The sequence below is a fragment of the Hesperophylax consimilis genome, chromosome 3 (genome assembly GCF_061612785.1).
Source record: "Hesperophylax consimilis isolate HC1 chromosome 3, BYU_Hcon_1.0, whole genome shotgun sequence".
Taxonomy (NCBI): Eukaryota; Metazoa; Arthropoda; class Insecta; order Trichoptera; family Limnephilidae; genus Hesperophylax; species Hesperophylax consimilis.
The window spans coordinates 3,708,935-3,734,827 of NC_142838.1; the positions used below are offsets into that span (position 1 = coordinate 3,708,935).

A 25,893-nucleotide genomic window follows, 5' to 3' on the forward strand; every position below is an offset into this window, starting at 1 on the left:
TGCAATTGTATAGTTTTAGTGGTGAAATGATTGTTCACAAAGAGCCTTTGAAATGATTTTTTATGAAAACGGCGCTATTAAAATCATACAAATATTATTATAAATAATAATATAAAGAATAAGGGGATTACGTATTTGTAAAAAGCAATAACTTTGTGGCTCGTCATATTTACAATAAAAACACTAACATTTGTTATTGACCACTTTCAGTTTGTATAAACTCTACCGGTTTCGGAAGAACCTTTCTTTCATCGGAAGAATATTAAAAACTAATCTACGATACAAAATATTGACAGATTTATACAAAAAATTTTAGGTGTTTGAGGGAGAGGTGAACAAAGTGGAATGGGTTAATTACGAAATTAATTAATTTACAGGAAGAACAGAGCGGTTAAGTGGAAATATATCTAGAATGAGACTAAAAGATAGATTAATTTAGTTATTCATGATACAAGAGTTATTATTACAAGAGGGATTTTCTGATTTCGAGTTCTTCTAAATTATCTAATGTTTTGCCTTTATTATTAAGGCGAAGAACTATTAATGATTTTCTGATCTAATGCTAATATTATTATAAAAAATGCACTAAAATGCTAATAGCATGTAAATCCATATAATAAATCATATTATGAAAGAGTAATAGATTATATTTACACAAGTCATATGTAGATTAGTTTTCGGTAAGCCAGTATTCATTTTAAGACTTTCCACCCAAAACACGAACTTTACTAGATGAAAAAGTTTTTTTTTTAAAAAGATCGCAATGTTCGAGTACATACGACAGAGAGGAAAACTCTGTCGATATTTCAATGGAATGGCTTTCAAAGAACTAGTGTCATTTATCTTTTTGTCAAAAATGAACGGTAGAGAGACAAGAATACCCTGCTCATCGAATAGACAACATTTAAAAAAAAATAATTAAAATCAAATACAGTAATATAATTATAACAGAAGTAGATAGTTTGAAAATAGCCCTGAAAGCCGAAACAGCTGTAAAAATAAAAAAAAGAAAATACTTGCAGAACTTAATAATTATATTATAGAATTTGATTCTAATTAAATTAAAAAAAAATAAATAAATGGAGTTCTACGAATTAAACACTAAAACAATAAATAAAAAAATTAGTAGGTAACAGTCGATTTGGTGAAAATGTTTCAGCGTGTGTCTAGAAGATCAATAGACTTTTTACTTACTCCTTGTGTAGTAAACTACTATTTGTTAGCCTTAATTCTTGAATAAATTAGTAGAGTGATTGATGTGAAAAACGTTTAGTGCAATACTTTGAAATATTGGTCTGACGTTATATTGTGATGGCCTCTGTTTTTGGTTCAGAAGCTATGTCAGATATGAAATTAACATGTTTTAATATTATATGTATATTACCTCGGCGTATATCTCTAATGTAGAAAATTGATGGATTTAAATAATGGAGATGTAAAGATTCAGGAAACTTCCTTGCAGTTCACCATTAGGAATTTGAGTACTTAACGTAAAACTTCCGTTTCTTATGTTTGAAATATGTGTATATACATGTAATATGCATTTTAAATAAACTTGCGCGTATTGATATGTACGTACACCTAGTAAGGTGCATCAAATTTGTGTCGAATACCTGTTCTGTGATAATTTTTTATTATTTTTTTTTAACTGCCGGCAACCCGGGCGTTTATTGTAGAAACATGATCAATATTACAAACATGAAAGTAACCCGCCTCACTAAAAGATTTCTGTTCTGTGGTCATTAGTAAGATTATTGGAATATGGTCTATTTTACTTCACGTAATCCTTTGTGTCTACTACTATCTACTACATGTGCGAGCTGGTTTGTGGTCTCGTCGGTAATTCTGTTTTACTATTCATCTGACAGAATATTGTTGGAATCATATAGTGAAAGGAATCTTTCCAATCCAATATTTTGACGAGGATCGGTAGGAGTCTGTAGCGGGTAGGTTTGTGCGGACATTTAAAATGCAACACTAATGCAAATGATTCGGTGGCGGTGGGTAAAAATAAAATTGGCATGTATTGATAATCAGTACGACGAAGATCGCTCATTATGACAAATGTTGTGACCGCAGGGACTACTTAGACCTTCAAGTGTTGTCTGTTTTGGAGTTATCCATTCATTGGCAATTCAAATCTGTTCGTTTGAGATCATCGGTCCTGAGTGGTCGGGATTGAAAAGAGGTATATTTCTCCATTGATATTGTTGGGTTTGGATACTCTCGGATTGTATTGAGTTATCCTTTGTGCTCATTGATTCGAACATATTCATGCCGAGAGTATTACTCGGCTCTGTAGTCACAAATTTTGAGTTATAAAATAATTGTTTTTTTTACAATAATTCAGAGTAGAGATTAAGAAATAATTATGAAAATCGGACTTATGTAAGCGTGAAAATCAAATAAGGAGATCGAACTAAAATCTATTGTTTATTAAATTATTTAGTCAACTTCAACAACTGAAAACACTCAATAAGTACTCACCGTATACGAAGAAAGAAAAGAATCCGAGAATTAATGAATCAATCAATCAATCGCCTTAACATATACGGGTCACTAAAATGTTTTGGGTGAATCATATTTTCGACAATTTTTCTGAAGTGTCATTTTTCATCATATTTTTTAATTGACGGTAACATTTTTTATTGTTCTAGGAAAATTTCAACCCATTATTTATAAAACTAAGGATGTTTCAAAGTTTTCTATCAACACAAAGCAATAAAATTTACGTACTGAATTAGTTTTTCACATTAAACTCATATTCGTTGTAAAGTCATGGATAGCTACCAATGAAAAGACACAACTTTCAAAATAGTTCATAAAGTTTCGTAAAGGTACAATAAATAAAATCATTCTAATATAATTTATAATTCCTTTTTTATAGATGGAGTAAAATAAGTTGATTGAATGATGGAAGTTTTCTACGGTATTTCTATGCGATTGCTTTTATTTGAAAAAAATGTGTGCGGAATTTCAATAGGCCTAATTACAAGTATAATCGATTTTTTTGTTTTTGTTTATGTTCATAGCCGCCTCTTACTTAAATTCAGTGTACATTTTGGGTTTCTTGTTTTAGAACAGTCATTAGAAGTCTTAAACAGGCTTAGAAGAATCTATGGGAGTGTAAGAAAAGTATTAAAGTAGAATAAGTCAGTCTTCGAAGTCATAGAATCACAGTCACCTAAAAGCAATATGGAGAGAATAACAACTCTGGGCTTCTGAACAAAATAAAATGTTTCCTTGCTTTAATATCGTTCTTGGACTGTTGAGTATATACAGAAGCGTTAAAAATGGGCCAGGATATTTTCACGGTATAAAAATGAATTTTTGGCTTCTGGTAAATAAGGAAATATAAATTTAAGTACACCTACAAATGCCGCAAAAAGCATGCCATAAAAACGAGGAAATTTTATTTAAAACAGCCCACTTTTGATGGCAACCTGATACGCCATCCAAATTACTCCAGGTTTCAGAAAAAGTAAACTTTAGATGACATAGTGGTGTAGGAGGACCGATATATTCGTATAATAATGTAGGTAAAGTGCTAGCCTTATTATTTCACTCCTAATTTAAATCATTACCTCGAAAATATTTTTAATTGTATATTTTAAAGTGAACTGAAGACGCCTGTGTGGGACCCGTACGCGTTGCCAACTCAGCCACTGGCCGGACTTTTAAATTCCTTTTATACAAAAATTGCTCTATTTTTGCTTTAACTGAGTACGAGTAGCTGGATTTCCTTAAATGTGTATCTGTAAAGCCAACATCAACCATGTTCATTCAGTTAAAAAATCATTAGTTCATAAAAGTTTATATGAACATAGCATAATATTCCATACTATTATCGGAGTCGTAAAATTTAGTACGAAAAATTCTAAAAAAACTGAAGCATACATACAATACTCGTTTTACGTTAAATGAAGGACTAATAACTAGTATCTAAGTATTTAGATAAAATATTGGCAAATAACGCTCCACTACACAATTCCTAATTGCTAAAAGATGTCACCTACTAAATTTAAATAAAACTAAATAACACGTTGAAAACTTGGCTCGCTGAAAGAAATAGTTTCTATTAAATTATTATTTTGCGCCCTTGAGGTGATTTTCTAACGAAAACGGCGCTATACCTAGCTCTTGGGTGATAATTCAAAAGGTTTTATTTCTGTCATTTCATAGTATTATCCTGACAATCCTTTCTCCGTTCAAGCGCTTTAAGGAGTACAATCTAAGCACCCCTTTAATAAATTTCTTCGTTACACTTCAACACATCTATATTATATTCTTTTCGCATGGTTTTGTAACACGAAACGCAAGGGATCTGATTTCTACTGGGTTGTTCTAATGTCGTCAGTTGACTGAGGGAAGCGAAGTTTTTAACTCTATACATTTGTTTGTGACGTTCTGGTTCCGGTTCAAGATAGTTATTACTAAAATGTTATCAGCTGGAAAATGATGAAATTTTGCGTCGGTTCATGACGGGTTAGTGGTTCGGTAAAGATAATTTTTTCAAAATGTAATCGTCTCGTTTAATAATTAGGTAGGTAGGTACTCGTATTTAAGTGCCTAGTTACAAATATTTTGATTTCACAGTAAATTTTGACATAATGGACAGACCTACGGTCAAATTTTTGTTGATCTTTCCGCGGGATTTATTTTAATTATTTCGGATGGACGTATTACTAAAATCTCAGATATTTTTAAAGTAATATCTCAGGAAGTTAGATACTAATTCATCATTTGGAAAAATCTGGTGCTTGGCGCTAATTTTATAGTTGAAAAACGTTTTATACATTTTCAAATCGTTTAACATAAAACATTTTAATGAAAAGGTACTGTTTTTATTAATCTAAGTATATAAATAAAAAATGTTAAATGTTCATCACCGATTGCTTTAAAATTTTAACACAACGCAACGTTGCATTCGAATACGCGTTTGTTTTTATGTATCTATATTTTATATAAATGTCACAGGTAAATTTTTGATTTTTTTTTATAAACAGCGAATTTGTTAAAAAACACTTGCAGAACATCGCCATCAAAGCAAAACGTGCTATTGTTTCTCAATCTGCACAGACATACTGAGCAACAGCATCACGTGGCGGGGTACAGTTTGTCTTAATTATAAATAACTCGTTGCGAATTTGTCGGAATCAATTAAAATGTGAGCCTCGGGCAAACCCCCGTTATTAAAGTCTTGTGTCGCGTTAAGTAGCAGTAATACTTATTTCGTTTTCGTTATTAGTAATTTTAGTTCAGTATTTCTAAGAAAAAATGTAGGGTGAGGGTCATTTGAAAACCTTTTTATGTTTGCTTAAAAAATTATTATTACTTTTTTTGTTTATTTCTAATAATAAAAAAGAAGCAAAAATACACATAAATTCTCCGACTTTCTGACTGCATCTTTTAGAAATATCAATATCAATATAATCAGTTTGCTAGAAGCTCGAAGGGATAAACATTGTGAATTTAAAAGACGAGTTATTTTTTTAAATACAAAAATGTCCCGTCTTCTCTAAGCAAATATGCAATGTTAGAACCAAACGAAGGATTTTTATTTCAAATCGAATGTTGAAGGAAATAATGCTTGAACAGAAATAGTTAGTTCTTTGTGAGTTTCTAATGAAATGAAATATCCACGAATTTCTGTCTGAAACTTCCCAAGTCAGATAAGATTCCGCAAGAATAGTTATTTCGGGTATATCGTGAAATTTCCTATGTTTTAATTTTGACTAACGAGGTCTTGGAAATTGTTCAAAGAAAATAATACACTTATATGGGTATCATAAGAAATCGGTAAACTTGTTATATAGAAAGAGATTTTCTGTCTGAAACTTCCCAAGTCAGATAAGATTCCGCAAGCATAGTTATTTCGGGTATATCGTGAAATTTCCTATGTTTTAATTTTGACTAACGAGGTCTTGGAAATTGTTCAAAGAAAATAATACACTTATATGGGTATCATAAGAAATCGGTAAACTTGTTATATAGAAAGAGATTAATGATTTCGATTGACATTTTTTTTGATGAAACGGTAAATTGAAGACTTTGTTGAGTTGATAGACAGAAAATATATATAAAGCTATAAAATCATAAAAAAATACGACGATAAGTTCACATTGTTCATTCCACATTTTCAAATATTGTAGATTAAAAACAGATTAAGAAGAAACCTATTGAAAACTTTCTATTATATGATTATTAATTTGCCTAGTAATATTATATATTTCGTCCATTTGAAATAGTATAATAAGCAGCTGAAATAAGAGATTATCCAGTTGTTTCTATAAAACATCGTATCAAAGTGGATAACGTTTTCTATATAAGCGTGGCTTTCTTTATTTAATCCATTTAGTGTTTGAAATATGAGGTCATCAGTTTTAGTGTTTAACGCATGAGCCGCTAGTGTGTTATGTGTGTCACGAGATAAAGCGTGGGCATAAAGAACGCCACGTGATACGGGTATAAAATACGACATAGGTCGGTTTACCTCCAGGTTTTCAGCATGAGCGCGCCGTAAGTGAGACAGAAGCCGATCTCGCGCAGCCACACGCGCGCAGTGCACGTGTAGACCGTGGGGCGAGGGTACATCACGATGTTGGTGCAGTAGATGAAAAGGGCTCCCAGGGCTATCACTCGCAGGAGCACGGGGCTGGCTGCACGAACCACCTGAAAAATAATTCAATTAATATGACATTCCACAAGCATAGAGCGTGATAGTAAGAAGATAGTAGGAATAAAGCTAAAGGGACCGGCTTTCTTTTTAGGGACATCGTTTAGCAGAATTGAGGTTTATTTGGGAAGAATTGATATTCACGAAAAAAGATTGGTATTCATACATAAAAAAGTCTTTTTAGTAAGTTTGCTGTTTCACGAGAACTTTGTGCGTCTCCAATTCTGAAGTATCTACAGCTTAAATAGACGTGCAATGTAATCAGACTCCCAAAAAAGGACAAAAGCCAATATGCAAAAAAGTTAACAGTACAAAAGAAAGAATTATTATAATGCGCTGCGGAAACTATAAAGTCTGCTCCAATTGGTAGATTTGAGCTAGTTTGCTGGAGCGATAGTATTGAAGTAAAAATAGAATAAATAATTTTTTAAAAAATATTGTATGTGAGTCAGAGAGAATGAATGGCATTTGTAAATTCATATGTACAAATAAGTGAAATTATTATTTTTTAATATATATGTTTCAAAATTGTGCTTGTACATATTACATTTGAAAACCGGTTCCATTCGTAAATATTTATCTGCACTACGCCGGGGTTTGTGAGATTACCCCTCTGCCACAAAGGACGTCAAATAAATAAAACCGGAAGAGCAAACCTCACCAAGAAGCCAAAGAGAGAACAAAATATTGTAACTCGAAATAATTGATATTGTTTGCTCATGGAAGTAATTGCTTTTTTAAAATTGGCAAAAGTACTCATTGACTTTCAACTTCGAACTTTTTTTTGCTTTCATTCATTAGAAGTATTTGCATTTACAATGGAGAGAATTGTTTATCTCTTTTGTAGGATTTGAAGAGGTCGAAATAAATATAAAAAGAAAATGAAAAAGATTGTTTTGTCAAAAATAAAGGAAATAAATATTGAAAAGATTCGCACAGTAGAAAGCTCATCTCGCCGTTTTACGACGCTCTCGTAATTTTAAGAATGTAAAATAGCAATCCCGGCCGGAGCCATATCATAGCCAGTACTGGAGCAAGGGAGCCAAAATAGATAATATTGGATAAAAAATCGCAACCGCAGCGGCGGTGGCCAATATTCCGGTTTGGTATTGTTTCGCTGTGGTAATGATTGGTTATGATGGATTTATCCGTAAAGGCACGAAAACAGAATTCCCTGGAAAAAGCCGCGATGGAGGGGACGTTAGAGAATTACTAGAACATAAAAAAAACTCTGGCATCAATGAGAGGGTAGAATAAATACGTGTGGGAGAGGGGAATATTGAAGTGGGCGGGAAAGAGTTCGGGGGTTGTATAAAATATGAATAACTTATCGCTACATACATTTTTGATCATAATGTGAAGTTGGAAAGTGGAGAAAAGAGTGGGTGAGAATTTGACGGAAAAAGCGAAATAACCAATAAATATTTCTTAGTAAAAATAATTCCTAATTATAAGTCAAGTTGTGGTATGTCTAATACAATTTAACAATAATATTTTTCTTTTAACTTATTATCTCTTTATATAATATTATTTACACATAACTTTGGTTTGTAACTTTCAATTTACATAAAACTCTATTTTAATTTTATTCACATGTTTTAATTTAGGAAAATCAACTGTTTATAATATGGTTGGTTTACACACGTGCAGTTTACTTAACAGAGAAACTAATTATTGATTTCGTCATTTTATTAATACATTATCAGTCTTACCAGAAAACGTGGTGTAAATATAACGCGGAGTGTAAGGTCAGAACAGTGAAAAAACTTGTATTACTTTGGCGTTTGTTTGGTTCAAACGGTCAAACCAGTATCAAGGCCGGGTTTACGTTTTAGAGCATTAAAAATATGATGCCCACATTATTTGTGTAGTTTCATTCTCTTTAACCACTAGTAGGTATGTAGCTGATAGATCAATATTTGATATTTAGATCAGTTTTTCTCAAAATGGGCAATAACGCCCCCTTGTGCTGGATGATTTCAGGGAGGTAGTAGAAGGCTAAAAAAAAATTAGGGGGTGTTAAGAAAGTCTAGAGGGGCGATGGTATACAAATTCTATTTATAAAAATTCTACGGAATGTAGCTGAATCAAATAATAATACATATTTGTAATAAGAATTTACTTTGTGGCTCTTCATAATTTACAATAAAAGATATAAATTTGTTTTAGACCACTTTAATTTTAATTGTACTCAGTTACTCAGTTACTTTGTACTCAGAGTACAATTAAAATTAAAGTGGTCTAAAACAAATATACATATTTATTGAAAATAATAATAGGTTATTTTACTTCCTTAAAACAATCGGTTTTCACCACATTATTAGTTAGTTTTTAAATTAAGTAAAACAATAAAAATGGATTTATATCTTTTCTATCATTGTCATTGGTTTGTATAGAAAACTGTATCGGACTATATACACCTTCGAATTGTGTCGTGTTTGTGGCAATCACCTTTTAACAAGTTTTTGCTAAGTAACGCGATTTTTACAACCCTGCATGAAATGACATGATGATCTTACTTGTTCCCTTCACACCCTATCTGCCCTATCCAAATAATAATGCACTATTAAAAATTATATTTGCAATAACTGTTTTTAATTATGGTCATGTAAAAAGGTGAGTTAAAAAGTATGTGGGCACTGTATTTTTTTTAATCTAAAGTGGGCGGTGGTCGAAATAAGTTTGAGAACCTATGATTTATGACTATGATCTGTGGCATATTATCTGAAAGAAGATCTTATCCAAAAAAATAAACCTAGGTGTTGGGTAGCTTCGTGGCATGAAATTGAATTACGCCCTTTGTAACACGTTTTAATAATACTAATTTCGGCTGTGTCTTTAACTCTGGTTCAACGAACTTTAGAAATCGGATTGGTTACGAATTTAAGTGACATCATGTTAAAAATTGGAAGTGTTTTTGGAAAATTCAGACAAGAGATAAAGCACCTGCATAACATCTTGTACTTTAACAATAAATTATTTTAATTGCCATTTTGAAAATTGGAATTGATTTGCCGAGAACTATCCGCAATATTTCGCAGGTCTGCGCAATTGATAAATAAAAAAAACTAAAAATATATAAAAAATTAAGTCGAATAATTTAACAAATACATAATAGTTAAGGTTGGCACAGGTAAAAAAATATCCAGTGTAGTACCTACATCTGATACACCTGATAAAAGTGAAGCTTTTACATTCTGCGACAACCAATTTTGAACCGGTGATTTCGATTAATTTCTATCGTGTATTGCAAAGTTCAATTAAAATTACGATTCGAATCATAAACGAATTGTTTGCTTCAGTGAGTTCGATTCATATCAGGTAAGAAGATTCATTAAAATTGAACGAATCGTTCGAGCTTGTACCACTGGGATCCAATAAAACAACGGTTTCTTAGTACATCTGCTAGCTCCTGCATTATGCATTGAATGTGCTGAGTGCATTTTATACTCCTTATTCGTTTCTACTACTACAGAAAGTGGCGAGTGGCGAGGCTGCGGTACTTTTTTACCCAAGGAGGACGAAACATTAACAAATCCACCCCTTTGTCTGAGATTTCTCTCTTTTTTTAACTAAATTGTTTCGCACAATGTTAGTTAGTGTTGGTACTGAAATAGGTCAGAAGAAAAATAATATCGTAATAGAGCAAAGCAAGTGCAGAGTACAGCGAGAATACAATATGTTCAGTTAAATTATTACAATCGGACGGTCACTTGTTTGTTTTCTTGGTTTTAATAAATAATATAAGCTGGAGCTTTCGGTATTGCACAGGCGCGGAAGCGTTTAGTGACATTTGAGAGAAGTGTCAGTTTTGCAATATTTTACTAAATTTTAATTAATATAAACACTGCCTGGAATGAGGTTTTCTATGGTATCCTAGATTCGGAAATGTGAGGCTAAATTTTATTTTGGTAACTCAAAGAAAATGGAATGGTCATAGCCATTTTTATGCTCAGAGGTACTGTGCATTACTCGTTAATTTTAGGGTAAGAAATTTTTTTATTAGGTACAAAATTTTTTACAATTCAAGTTTTTCAGTAATGTAGGCCTCACTGGGTGGCTTGCCCGTGCTGAGGCCTTCATTTTGTAATATGAAAATATAAACTACATAATACATTTACAGAGAAAAATTATACATTTAAAATTAAAAATACATAATACATAATAGTATATCTATTTAAAATTTTAAAAAATAGTACATTGAAAATAATCTTGTGTGTTTGTGAGTGATGTGTGTTTATATTGGTTTTGTGTGTTACGTGCAGGTTTTATTTTTGTTTAATGCTATTCAATTTTGGTAATATTGTCTTTTTTGTTCTTTAATCCATTTTGTAATTTTGTGTGTGAATTTATTTTTACTTTCCTCAATTTTTATTTCAACTTTTAAACTGTTGAAAGCTTTTATTGCATAGTATTGGTAGTGTCTTTGTCCAAAGCTCTAATTTACTGTCGGAGTTTTTATGTTTTCTTTGTACGCTTGTCTAACTGGTCTGTTAGTGTTATTTTGTGTATGTTGAATTTTTTTTTTTTTTGTCAAAAATGTAGTTTAGTAGTGTTTTAAAGTATAATTGACGTATATTTAGTAAGTCACAGCTGTTGAATATTTGGTCTGTATCGGTCAGTCTATGTTTTTTAGTATTACCTTTAAGATAGTTTTCTGTGCGGTTTCTATGTAATTGAAAGCCGAGTTTATTGCTCCTCCCCAAGCAATAATTCCATATTCTATTATTGATTGGCAAAGTGCAAAATATATTGTTTTCAATTGTTTTATTTTATATATTTTTTTTTTTTAAAAAGAAAGACAAACATTCCCGGGTTACGAATAACCCAACAATGTTTGAAAATCTCCTACTACCACCACAGAAAGCCGAAAATGTTGCTTGTGTTGTGATGGAGGACTTAGCCAGCCGAGGAATTGAACACGCTATATATGTTTCATATGTTTAGGAAAATGTGTATTGTTTTGAGAAGTTTATTTGTGATTTGTTTAATGTGAGGTATCCATCAAAGGTTGAATGAATGAACGATGAATGAACGTTAAATGAATGAACGATGTCTTGAAGAGACCTATTTTGTAGCAGAGAAGAAATGTAAAAACCAGCAATCCAATCCGCAGCCATGTATATAAATGATGGGCACGTGTTTAGCATGTATCTTGGCTATGCGAATAGGGGATGATGGGATAAAGATTAGATAAAATAGATGACCTGTCTATTTTGATCTGGTCACTCAAAATATTGCTCTAACTTGCTCAGAAAGTAAGACACAGTAATGTAACTCTCAGGCAGACATATTTTTTGGTGAAGTTATAATGTTATACTTGGATGAATCAGGTTTTAAATTAATTCCTGTAAAAGGGAAAAATGGAATAATTTTGTAATTGACAGGTAAGAAAAATGATATTTTACCTAAAAGGCATCCCTAAAATATTATGAAAGTTCGCAAACCCCAGGAAACGCCTTGAGGTATAAAAACACGTCCCATTTACCATTTTTCAAATATTTTCGTAAAAGGTTTGCGCTTCTTCTTTAATCGAAAAGATTTATCAACAAATTGACGATTTTATTCAGCATAAGCTCGCGGCGAATCCATCACCGCATACATCACGTCAGAACGTAAGTCATCTCGAAATACCATTTGACGGCGGCAATATACCTAAACCCATTGGTAGAAATAAAATCACATTTACAATGTAAGGGAATAGTCGCACAACGAATATAGTGTTTCCGCAAATATCAAATGTGCTCGGAATGCGTGAAATCGCCGCCTATGTCACTTACTTTATTTATTTGTATATTATCTCCACCTTTGGGAAATGTCATAGTTAGATATGTCGTTTGAAGGCTTTATTTAAAGAGAGGGTCTTGAAGAATTTCTAATCATGTAATAAAATACAAAAGGAAGCAAGTCGATGAATAGTCAACTAATGCACACAGAAATTGAGAACGTACGAAGGTATGACGTGTCTTCTGACTATCCACCAGATTCAAATCACTAAATGATGTTTGGTGATGATGATGAGGTGCAAGTATCATTCAAATACTGATAAAGCAAACACTGCATTCACAATAGTGAATGTATCAAGTAATCACAGTGAAACCATTAGTGGATCGTACGTTCGAAATGAGGGTGAAGTTAAGCAATGATTTTGCTGTTATGTTAAATATGTAGTTATGAGGTTTTTTCGCTTTTGGAAAGTAGCCAAATATGACTGACGCGGCCACGAAGTCGAATTCACATCGACAAAAAACGGAGAGGGAGAGAAGGAACGATACTTACGCATGGAAAGCAAAATGAAAAGTAATTTTGTATCAAAACAAACCATTATTTAATACAGTTTTTTTAACCAAGCGGTAAAATAGGTACTTACTCGTATAATAAGAAAATAATTTTATTTTGACAATGTAATAATTCTATATTTAAAATGCGTATTTTTTGTGGTAATTATTCGGAATCGCTGGACAAGGATTATATGAAATATAAATATGGATATAAATATATATATATAAAATTAAAAAGCTAAAATTAAAAATATCCCAAATGTAGTCAGATTCTTTTTATAGTAATTAAGGTAAATCAGAAGGTTTTATTAAAAATATATTTCGTATGATCCATGTCCAGCGATTCCGAATATTTACCTTTTTTGTTTGTTTAAAATAAAAATAAATACTGTGAAACGTGGACGGATCTAATTTTGATTAACAAAAAAACATAATTATGTTGAGCATTTTTGTTTTGATAGGAAAATAATTAATAAATACTTTAAGTTTCACAAATCAGACAATTGTAATATCACGTGGATTTTTCGCCGGTAGTGTTAGTATACAATAATAGCGCTTCTTAAGTAAAGTCACTTACATAATATTATAAACTTTAAACTTTCAAAACATTTCACACTGTTTCCATCTCACGAAACAATTTAAAACTTACCTGCAAAGCAAATAGTATGTTTATGTATTTCCCGAGAACTCAGACATTAAAAGCCGTGAAGTGCACTCAAATATTTAAAATGAAAGTTTGGACCCGGCAGAAAGACGTCGGTTTTAGTCACCCTCTGATTCAGATATTCGATTTGGCTGCTCATTTTGAGACTAACTTTTAAAGGAAATATTTACGCCCGAAAAAGATTTCAGTTATTTTAGTTAATGCGTGTGACGGGGTTTCGAAGAAACTTTTTATCAAAACATTGTTTAAAACAGAATACACCGAAAGTTTTACCAAAACGTGGTTTTATTACAATATTTTCATCGCAAATTATTTTAAAAACGTTTAAAAATTAGTATTTTCTTTACTGTTTGAAATAATTAACATTCTCTTCCTGCGATTTCCACGGTACACCAAGAGAAAGATTCAAGGTTTTTGATACATGAGTCGCAGAATTAAGATCTAGTAAACATTCATATTAATTTATGAAATTTAATTGTATCTTATAATTAATTAAAATAGTGAAAATCAGCTTTGTGCTTCAAGGAAAGATGTTTTTAAAAATGCCTCTGTGATAAAGAACAAGAATCCCAAAAGCTCCCAACAGTCTGGAGCCGGCGAGACTATGGCATCCCCGATTGGGGTATGTTGTGAGGCTGTAGGTAGAGGAGAGAGAGAGTAGATGAGGAAGAGGAAAGTGGGGAAGTACCTGGATAATCAGTTTTCTTCACCAAATATGGATAAAGCCTTTACAAGCAACGTTTGAATTCTGAATGGTGTTCTTACACCAGAGCGATACTGCGTGTATCTTCCACTTCGGAACGTACCGCAAGTATACCATACATTATTTTAAATTAATGAAATATGAAATAACACAAATTCATCAAACAAAATTTACTTGCGCATCCGGGGTTTTAACCCGCGACCTTCAGATTGCTAGTCGAGAGCAATCCTAAGTCTTCCTCCGCGACCACGAAATATTGTTTAAAATTGAATATCCTATTTCAGTACAACTTCTCTCACAACATTAACGGAATTTTAGTGCCATATTGGCTCAAGAAAAAGTGAATATATATCGGTACATTTCTATTCAAATAAAAGCTTTAATTTTTCGTTGGGTTTAAATAAGCCCGACAGATAAAAATCACGAAAATCCAGAACACCAAAGAAAGGAAATACAATATTTATTCTACCACTAACATCAAAGAGATTTAGGATTTGTTCTGGATAAAAACAAGGCGTGTTGGATTAGCCCCTGCAAAAAGGTGTTTGTAACCGGAATGTTGGACAGGGCAATTAGGATTAATGACAGTCCTTAGCCTCAATTGCCAAACTTCCGGCCCACCACCATTTACATACATTCTAACAAACTTCTGGGAAACAACATCCCCCAGGGCAACCCCGTTAAGCCAGACAGGGCGGACCCACCAAATACTATAACAATATTGTCCTTCACATAGAAAAATACCATTCAGTTATATTTACCCCCGACCCCCGAGGTTAATATGACTGGTATTTTTGTGGTCGGGGATATAAATAATAAAACAATATGTGTAATCGAAAAATACGCTCAATAAAGTAAAATAAAGTTTATATAGAACATGTGCGGATGGAATAATAGGGGACCCTTATTAATACTAGGAAATTGCAACATGGCTGGATCATGAAATACAGAAATTTTTCTTATCATTTATTAGGGTGAATAGATAACAAGTTTCAGGAAACCATATTATGAATATTTGTAGCTTTTATGTGTTGTCTGTACTCGTATACCTTCCCCATTTCACTCTCCATTATATACTCTATAATATAATCTAAAAAAATCAAAATTTTTGATAAATTATTCTGATTGCATGTAAAAGCACTACATTACAGTAACTATTCAAAAATAAAATTAAACGTAATTTTTATAAAATACTAACAAAAACCACGATTTCAATTTATTTTTATTTATTAATTTTATTTCAGCTGCTTATAAATAATTGAATTGATTAGCATTTTGTTTGTATTAATATGGTCCCTGCAATCCAGCTTGAATCTATAAATTGGTGTAGAATTTATAAGATTATATTTCTTTGTTCAGTTAGTTTTGTTTTTTACCTGCTGACAAACTACATAAGTAGTTTAGCAGGTTTAAATGTTAATAAAAAAAGTACACTACTTTGGAGTTTTAATTGACTCACCAACAAATGAAAAATTGCTAAATTTATCGTTTATGATCTGAGATTTTCACGGCAAAAGAAGTAAGCTGATCAATTTTTGGGTTATTATATTATATCATGTTACGTTTCCTCCCTCTTAGTCGAGGATTCAACAGCGTAATATATTCGCGAGCCGAAGCGACGCGACGATTCGATTTGTTCCTTTCCCATGATTCGTGGTTCAGCTCGCGCTTCAGCTCGCAAGAGAATGTGCAGCATTACATTGTACACATCTGACTGATGATGGACACTGTAACGCTACTCGAAACTTTGAAATAAAGAGGAACCGCAACACGACAATAACATAAAATTTATATAAATTTAATTTTTGCCAAAATCCCTTATAGCAACACGACAATATTTGGAAAAAATATCGGCGTACGAATTGTCACTTTATTATAATAGTATAATAATATAAAAATAAATTCAGAGACAATGGTTGTTTTTCCACATTCATTGGTATTTAATAACAAATTCCATAATATTGTAACATTATAACCAACGAGTTCTACTAAGAATTCATCGCAAGATCTGCGTTCTGTTTTAAATTCAAGGGAGATCAGACCAGGTAAAACCGTAAATCCCCCAGGAACCTTTTCGTTCTTTTTTTAACTTTTTAACCCTGTTCTGGTTCGGCACCCCTACTTAGCGTTTAAAAAGTTTTATTTAAGTGAGGATTGTTTTAGACACTCTCCACACCCCCGGGAGAAGCGAGCCCAAGGGAAGAGTGGTGATTACCAGGTCTGGGCTACTTACTCTGAAAATATATGCAAATCTTTGTGACAAATTCGCCGGTGCGTTAACGTGGATTTTATGATTTTCAAGGTGAAGTTTAATGGGACGGAAAGTTACAGTGGTCCTTCATTTTGCTTAAGAAATTCGAAGCCAGACTAATAAATTGTTAACATTAATCCGGCGGGAATGTTTTCAAACTTATTTCAAGTGAGATTTACATTAATCATTGTTCTTAAAAAGTTATTTAAAAGCTATGACCGCTAGCATAATAATTGTACAAAATTTAATCCGAAGTTATCAAAGCTTGTTTTTTAGGGTGGATTTTGAAAAACCACATGAATCAAAAAAAACATAAACAAAATTACCAACTAACATTTGAATGCAAAACATTTTGACACTGAAAATTAAAAAGAAAAGTTACAGTTTTTTTTCTAGTTTTTTTATTCCTGCTTTTTTTTTGTTCCTAGCTTAATAAACAGGATGTTAAGGGACAAACTCGACTTACTTTAACCAACGATTCATGAATTCCTGACATTATATGGAGTATGTAAAAGAAATTTTAGATTCTAATTTATTTATTGCATCTCACTATATATAAAACACGTTTTTTTTCACATAAAAATCAACCTCACTAGGACTAAGCCTGTATCGAGGTTAATAATTTACATTTGAGTGAAGCAAACATAAGAGTAATCACAAACATAAAGTAATTCTACATACAAACACAAAATATTTCAAAATTAAAGAAAAAATAAGTATTAGATGTGTTACCAGATGGGTGATTTGACAGCATATTGTAACAATTTTTGAACCATAACTAATCATTAATCACTATTCAAAACAAGAAGCAAAGTAGATAATAAAGACAGATAGTGTGACATTCAGTTTTTAGCAAATGAGACTTGTAAAATCTTACTATTTAAGAAAGAACAAGGATGAAGAAATATTAAGACATTCGTCTGTCAATACAAAAATCTTAATTAACTTTTTAAATTTAACTAATGAATTGGTAGACTTGATATGATTTGGAAGAATATTAAACATAAGTAGTGCCTGATATAAATATTTTTTTTGAACAAAATAAGTTTTAGTATGTACCGCCATAAAGTTCAATGTAGAGCTAATTTTAGTTGTACGCGTTCATTGTGTTCTTTCAGCAAATTTAATATTGATAAAAAATCGACAAAGTATTTGAGTGATATATAGCTGTTTTATGGTTCCATGATAACTCAACACAGTGAATGTCATTAGAAAAGATGGAAAAAATAAAAATTTAAACCTAACCTAACCTAACCTAACCTACTTAACCCAGTTAATAAAGTTTTTGTTTCATCACTTTCCATGACTTTATAAAACTTTTTAAAGATGTGATGAATTATCATTTTGATGATTTATCCGGTCACCCTGTTTTATACACATAACATTGCATTCCTTATAAAGTAAGTTGGATGGATAACTTAAATTAAGAATGACTTTAAGGATCAATTTTTGAGTAATATTTAGTGGTTCAACATTGAACTTTAGACATGATCCCCAGCATACTATTAATACATACTAATGATTTTTAACTGTATATTTTTTTTTTAAATCATAATAAAATATTTCTTCTACCAAAAATATCACTGTCACCCAACCAAGTCACCGCCCAACCCCTCACGCACCTTAAATGTCCATACTGATTTTTTAAAGTCTCGAGTAAAAAAAAAAAAAGAAAATTGTTCTTCCAAATAATGTCAGGAATCACTAGTAAAGTTATGTTAACTATCCATCAGGCCGTTTCCCCGCAGAGGTAGGCAGAAATGACGGACTGCCAAACAACTCAGTATTGGCACACACTCCTTACCTCATTCACATTCATACATCGTGTCATACATACTGTTCTATTCTGATTCTAAGAGACTCTAAGACTTGCCATGGCTCAACTGTATCTGCTTCACTTGATCGTGCCATGTCTTCCTCGGGTGTTCCCGACTTCTGCTACCTTGAGGGCTCCAGACCAGCACCACCTCTGGTCTGGAGACCATACAAAATACAAAATACCTGAAAAGCTACCATTCACAATACATACGCAACTACTGTCACTGTAGCTGTCTTGGAATATAAACTGTAATCTGTTTATCGCGGTGTAATACAGTAATTACTGCGCTGTTAAAATAAAATAAAAGTGCCAAGTTACCCGTGTGAGTGTTAGAAATGAATGCTATTGTAAACACATGCGTAATTTTGTTTTAATAATTTTAACAACTTTAACATTGACATTAGTGTGTGGCAGTGTGTGTGACAAGTGACAACTACCATAGACAAAGTACCTCGGCAAGGTGCAGTGAGAAACGTATTTCTATGCGAGGTGCAGTCGGGAATTGAAAGTGCTATAATTAAAGCTATTGCTCCCATATAATCTAAATTAATATATTACAAAATGAGTCGACAAAGAAAACCAGTGACATCTAGCGACGCAGAGGAACTTGACGCACCTACAAATAAGACCCAAAATGGCTCCAAACAGAAGATCAAAGACACCCATCAGAGTGCAAGTACAAGTGACATATACAAATCTAGTGAAGACAATACTATCCTTTATGAGCGTCTTACGAAACACTTCGATAGTAAAATTACAGAGATTAGAAAAATGTTTACAGATGAAATCAATGATCTAAAGAGAAGCAGTGATTTCATTTGCAATCAATACGAAGATCTGCTGTCAAAGTTTAAAATAATGGAAGATCTACATAAGGAATCAAAATTCTTGGGAGAAGAAAATGAAAACAAAAGCATTAGAATCTCTTCTCGGGAATGCCGTGTCGCAGAATTAGAGCAAGAAAAACTCTCTGATAGTTTATAGATGGCGGGCGTACAGTTGCAGCCAGGTGAACCACCTGTGGAAGCGGTACTTCGGGTAGCCAGTTCCCTGAGATTGCCCCTGCTACAGCAGGATATACGACTGGTGACCAGGACACAGGATCGGCGACAGAATGCCCCGGAAAAACTCCGTGCTACCTTCCTCAGCCTAAAAACTAGGGATTCTATTTTATCACTCAAAAATACGGCTAAGATTTTAAATACAAACTCTCCAATTTAAATTAGTGAAGTGCTTTCACCGTACTACAAAGAATTATAATGGAAAACCAAACAATCGGCTAAAGAAAAAAAATTCCAATTCGTGTGGCTTAAAACAGGCAAACTGTTAATCCGGAAAGGTCCGGGGGAAAAAATTATACAAATTAAAAATGAAAATGATTTAAAAAAAATGGTGTAACTAATGTAGGTCACTCAGACCTCATAATAACATTATTCTTATTCTACATACCACCATGGCTGATCTACTCACAATGAACTTAAATAGCACACACCAACATCATACAACCAATGATACAAAACTATGGGATTCTATTATTAACACTCCAGGTTCTCTTACAATATTTAACCAAAATATAAGATCCCTGAACAAAAATTACGACGAACTTGACACACTCTTAAGCAACTTTAAAACAGATTTCAAAATTATAATCCTAACAGAATGTTGGATTTCAACCGCTTTTACAAAAATGATAATAATACTGCATTTCACACATTAAATATAAAAATCAAAATGATGGCATTTTTGTATACATAAATGATAGTCTTAACGTTTTTGTTTCAGAAATTGACTTAGTAAATTCAAACTGTCTACAAGTAATCACCGACTGTAATACGTGTATTCTCGCTCTATACAGATCACCATCCATACACAACATTACACCATTTATAATGGCTCTGGATTCTCACATAAAAAAATTTACTTCATCCAAAAACATCATCATAGCTGGTGATCTAAACATAAACATACTTCTCTCAAAATCTCAAAACATTGAATACCAACTGATGCTTCTGGAACATGGCATTATAAGCACCATTAATACTCCTACCAGGGTAACCAAAGACTCAGAATCATGTATAGACCACATTATGGTTAAATCAAAAATACCAATATGTAGTGCAGTATACGAATCAACAATCACAGATCACTACACAACAATGATAGGCCTGACTTCCCCAACTATGAACTCAACTTTCCAAAATAACACCGCAAAAAAAATAATTAACTACTTAAACCTAAAACAATGTTTAGAAAATCAGACATGGGAACATCTTACAAAAATTAACTCAATAGAAGAAGCATGGAATTATTTTTTAACATATCTACAAACTTTCATTACACAAAATACCAAAAAACATCCACATCTATTCCACACCGCAAAATTAGACTTAAAAAATGGATTACTCAAAGCATCATAAATAGCATTAAAAAAGGGACAAACTACACAAAGAAGTTAAACTTAACCCTTATGATACCTCACTTTATTTCTTCTATAAAAGGTACAGAAATATTTGTTCCCTTACAATACGTAAAGCCAATGAATTATACTACCAAAACAAACTGATAACAGCAAATTATGACCCTAAAACCGCATTGCCAATTTTGAGAGAAAGTACGGATTCACAGAAGAACAAAGATGATACCATAAAAAAAATACTAATTGATGATGAAGAACTCCACTTCCACGAGAATCCTACACGTATCCTCAATTTTATAAACAAACACTACACTAATATTGGTGTTAGCCTAGCTGAAAATATAAAAACTACGTTGCCTCTTAGAGATATCCAGAAACCTCATAACAATACAACAAACATCAGTAATGAAAATTACAATAGACATTTCAAATTACGTAATGTTACGCTAGAAGATACCAATAAAATAATTCAATCATTAAAGAATAACACAACTACAGGACAGGATGGTGTAGTGTAGACTCTAAAACTATCTTAACACTAAGTCAACAACTACTAAAACCACTCACATACTTAATTAATCTTAGTCTAAAAGAAGGAATCTTTCCTAGCTTACTAAAAAAGGTCTTATTATTCCAATTTTCAAATCAGGACAAAAAAATAATGTAAACAACTACAGACCCATAACGCTAATAAATACCATTTCGAAAATTCTTGAAAAAACTATTAAAATACAGCTTCAACACTATCTGGAATCAAATCACATACTCTCGATCAACCAACATGGCTTCAGAAAAAACATGAGCACAGAACATGCAATAGCTACTGTAACGGACTTCATTACAAAAAATCTTGACGCTAAGAAAAAAGTTGTATCTATTTACTTAGATCAATGTAAAGCCTTCGACACAATTTCACACGAAAAACTATTCAAAAAGCAAAAAAACATGGGCATTAATGGAATAGAATTCGATCTAATTAAAAGCTTCATGTCTGACAGAACGCAACAAGTAAAAATTGACAGCAAGACAAGTCATCCACTTTTGATCACGTACGGAGTCTCACAAGGGAGTGTACTTGGCTCTCTATTGTTCCTCATCTACATAACGAACTATGTGAGATTGAAATTGAAGGTAAAATCGTGACCTTCGCTGACGATACAGTACTTCTTTGTCAAGCAGCCACATGGAAAGATGTATTTATAATTGCCGAAAAAAGTTTATCAGTTGTCAAAAAATGGCTAAACTGGAATACTCTTACCGTTAATATAATAAAAACAAAATACATCACACACAGTATTACACAAAGAGGTCAACCTCCACCAAACATAGACCTGTTTCTACATGACTGTGAACAAACTTCACCCAATTGCCAATGCGAACGTATAGAAAGGGTTAACCAAACAAAATACCTAGGGGTCATTATTGATTCGCACTTACGCTGGACTGACCACATTACTTTCATTACTAATAAACTAAAAAGAGTCATGCACCTAATAAAGTCAATTAAAAACATTTTCCCACATTCAATACTTAGATCTATATATTTCGCACTCTGTCAATCGATTGTTACATATGGCATACTGGCTTGGGGAAGCGCTACAAACACTGGGTATCGACCCAATACAAAAATTTCAAAAAACAATAATTAAAATTATCTTGCAAGTACCATTCTACACAAATTCAAGCGAAATTTTCAAAAAATTAGACGTCATGTCAATAAGACAACTTTATGCCGAATCTGCACTACTAAATTTCCTCCAACAGAAACTACACATTCCAATGCCACCTCAAACAACAATAAAAACAACGTTGTCAACAAACAATACCCTGAACATACCGATAACATACACCACACACGAACAAAGACACTTCCAGTATTACGCTACAAAACTTTTTAATTGTATGTCCACCACTCTGAAACTACTACTAACGGGAAATACATACACAAACATTCACAAAAAACTGATCACAGCCTGGATCAAAAAACAAGATATCCACTTTATACAAAACATTATAACACCAAACCAAACATAATCATTAATGAAAGTGTATATGTGTATGTATGTATAAATGTGTTTATTTATATGTGTGTATGCATGCATACAAGTGTATTTATGTATGTATGTGTATACAAGGGTGTATGTATATATGTGCATATATATATATATATGTGCAAATAAATAAATATTTTTTTTCCTTATCTTTAAATAACAATGTACAATAGCCATTAAAAAAAAAAAAAATTCCAACTTACATTTATATAAGAAAATTTAACCAATACACATAAATACATGTACCATTTAATCATAACCACGTAAACACCTCAGCACAGGTTCTCCCAGTGAGGTGTTCACGAAACATATAACATTACCCACCACAGTTTCACCTACTCAAACCTACCTCACACCCAGCATAAAAAAAAACCATATTAACAACAGTTCTAAATTTATGTATTATATACAAATGTAAATATTTGGTAGACACTGTAATGTATGCATAGAAATAAATAAATAAACATTTGTGTGATATGTTCTCCTTACACTCCTTTCTTCGTTCATTTGATCTAAATGAACAAACCATTTAGACGTCCCTTTCTTAATCTAATTCATTACGCTTACATCAGCCTTGCATTTTTTGCGGATTCTCCACATTTCTTACACGAACATGCATGGTTTTACCACACACACGCCTCAAAGATATCACTTCTACGGCATTTAGTGTACTTTCATCCTTCCTTTACCAGTTCCACGCCTCACTGCCATACATCAGGGTAGGTACCACCACTCCATTGTGAACTGCTAGCTTCGCTTTTTTGGACATTTTTCTCATCCACCAAAACAAATCCACCAATCAAACACAATGACTTTAGACTTACTTACATTCATCATTAACTAATTCTTCAAACATACTTCGTTTATCCTACACACGAGATACTGTACAGTTGTACATCTTCTGTAATGTTAGCAATCATCACCGCATCGTTAGCATAAAACAGGCAACGTACTTTCAGATTACTCAAATTTGCGCCCAATCCCACTTCTTTCAATTCTTGCGTACATCCATCTATAGATTGAATAACCACGGTGACATTACGCAGCCTTGTTAAACGCCTTTCGTGATATCTAATCACCTCGTAAAACCACCGTTAACCAAACGTAATGAATGTGCCTGCCATTGAGTGAGATTTGTATTTATTCCATACTTGGACAACACTATCCATAGATATTTCGTGTCGACTTAGTCGTATGTTTTTTGTAGATTTACTAAGGAACTGAAAAGTTTCTGGTTTTTTTCCCAGAAACTTCTCAGTGGACATACGTAATGAGAAAATTGGGTCCACGCACTCATAAAAGCACCATGCAGATCCCATATTTTATCTTTTGGTTCTATTCTCATCCATTATACAATTTAGCTTGCCAACTGAACTTAGCAGGCTAATTGCCCTATTATTCCCACATTCCATACGTGATCCTTTAGCTTTGTGACAATCTTACCATTCTTCATACATTTAATCGATCTTTTTATCTCATCCATGCTGATTTCGGTAACAATCACCCCATCATCATCATTCATATCTAGAATCACTGTCACTCGGACCGTCTAAGACTTCCGTAAAGTATTTCAACCATTTCTCTTTTATTTCTACCACATTCGTCAATATTTTTCCATCTTTTGATTTTATCACTTTCTTACTTCCGTTTTCTACACCACTCTGAGACTTTTTGACCTCTTTTCAAAAACAGTTGTGGTTATAGTTCGTATTCTTAAATATTAATAAATTAAAATTACTTAAATATTAATAAATTACTCAATTTTGTTGGAGTGGTTTATTATAATGCATCCAAAAATAAACGGAGAAACACAAGCAGAATGTTTTACAAAGGAAAATTCGAGATATAATTTCACGCGCGTAACGTAGGCAATTAACTCGGTATCCGTGTCAAGGTTGCTGGTATTGTATTATGTAATGGTCTGCGCTGGGTCGCTTTTAATAACTCAGCTGACGACGGTGGAAGGTTCGCGAGACTACCGGTAAATTTACGAAACCTCGCATAATCCAGATTGATCAGCGGCGCTGTAATAATGCCTAAGCGATAGACTAGATACTTCTGGTGAACGCCTCTGAATCCAAACACATGCAAAATACTAGCGTAGATACTTCGGCAAGTATTGTTGTAAGCAGGTAGGTACTATCCGACACATTGTTATGCATTGGGCACCACATATTTACGTTCCCATAGACATGGAATTAGTTGGTTCCACAGTTTAATGTTTTCTTCCAATCTGAATTTGATTTTATTTATGTGTATTTGAATGATTTGCTCGTCAACTTGAAATTCAAAATGTAAATTGAAATGCAAATTCGATCAGACTAAACGCTGTCATTATTCAGTTGACAAATACTTTATTTCAAAACCATAAAAAATGGGCAATTTGGTTTGATTCAATGATTTCCAGATGTGATTTAACATTTTCTTTCAAAATAATTTTACAATATTTTTGGGGTATTATGCTACGGAAGGACGTAGCTCAACACCGCACCCAAAAATAAATCACGATTAGTATTAAGAGTAAAAAAATACGCGAAATATCATACTGGGGCAGAAAAATATAAATTAGAATAGTATAAATCTAATTAGAGAAGATAAGAACCATTTTTATTAAAATGTCTCTGAAATCAACCTAAAAACTGCTTTTGTACATTACAGTTTAAACCAGTTTCTTTTCTTTGCCTTCCACGACGACGTTCATAGCAGCGCTAATGTCTAACGGTACAGTGAAGTAATTAAAGCAAATTTAGTTGCTTTATTTATCTCGTTCATTAAGAGAACAATAAAAGCTTAAATGATACAGAAGGTCACAATTTACTGATCCTTTGTTAAGCCAACAGAGATCTGCTACAAAGGGAACTGATTGTTGCACATTTAACAATGAAATGAATTAACAATTACTCCGTAATTACAATCATGTCACGTTCTTAATATGCATTAAAAACAACATTTCCTTTTAAATCACTTTAATAAAAAATATAACAAAATGCGGGAATGAAAATAATGCATTAAAATAGCAACTTCCTTCATAT

General features: G+C 32.6%; 1 protein-coding gene across 1 annotated transcript in view; it reads right to left on the bottom strand.

Annotated features, from left to right (window-relative positions):
* The window catches only part of LOC149424849 (uncharacterized), a 658,025-nt gene that overhangs the window by 191,206 nt on the left and 440,926 nt on the right, over positions 1–25,893 (bottom strand). The window contains exon 7 of the mRNA XM_089647476.1: positions 6,494–6,672. Within this exon, the coding sequence (XP_089503602.1) occupies positions 6,494–6,672 (179 nt within the window). The remainder of the gene's footprint in view (positions 1–6,493; positions 6,673–25,893) is intronic.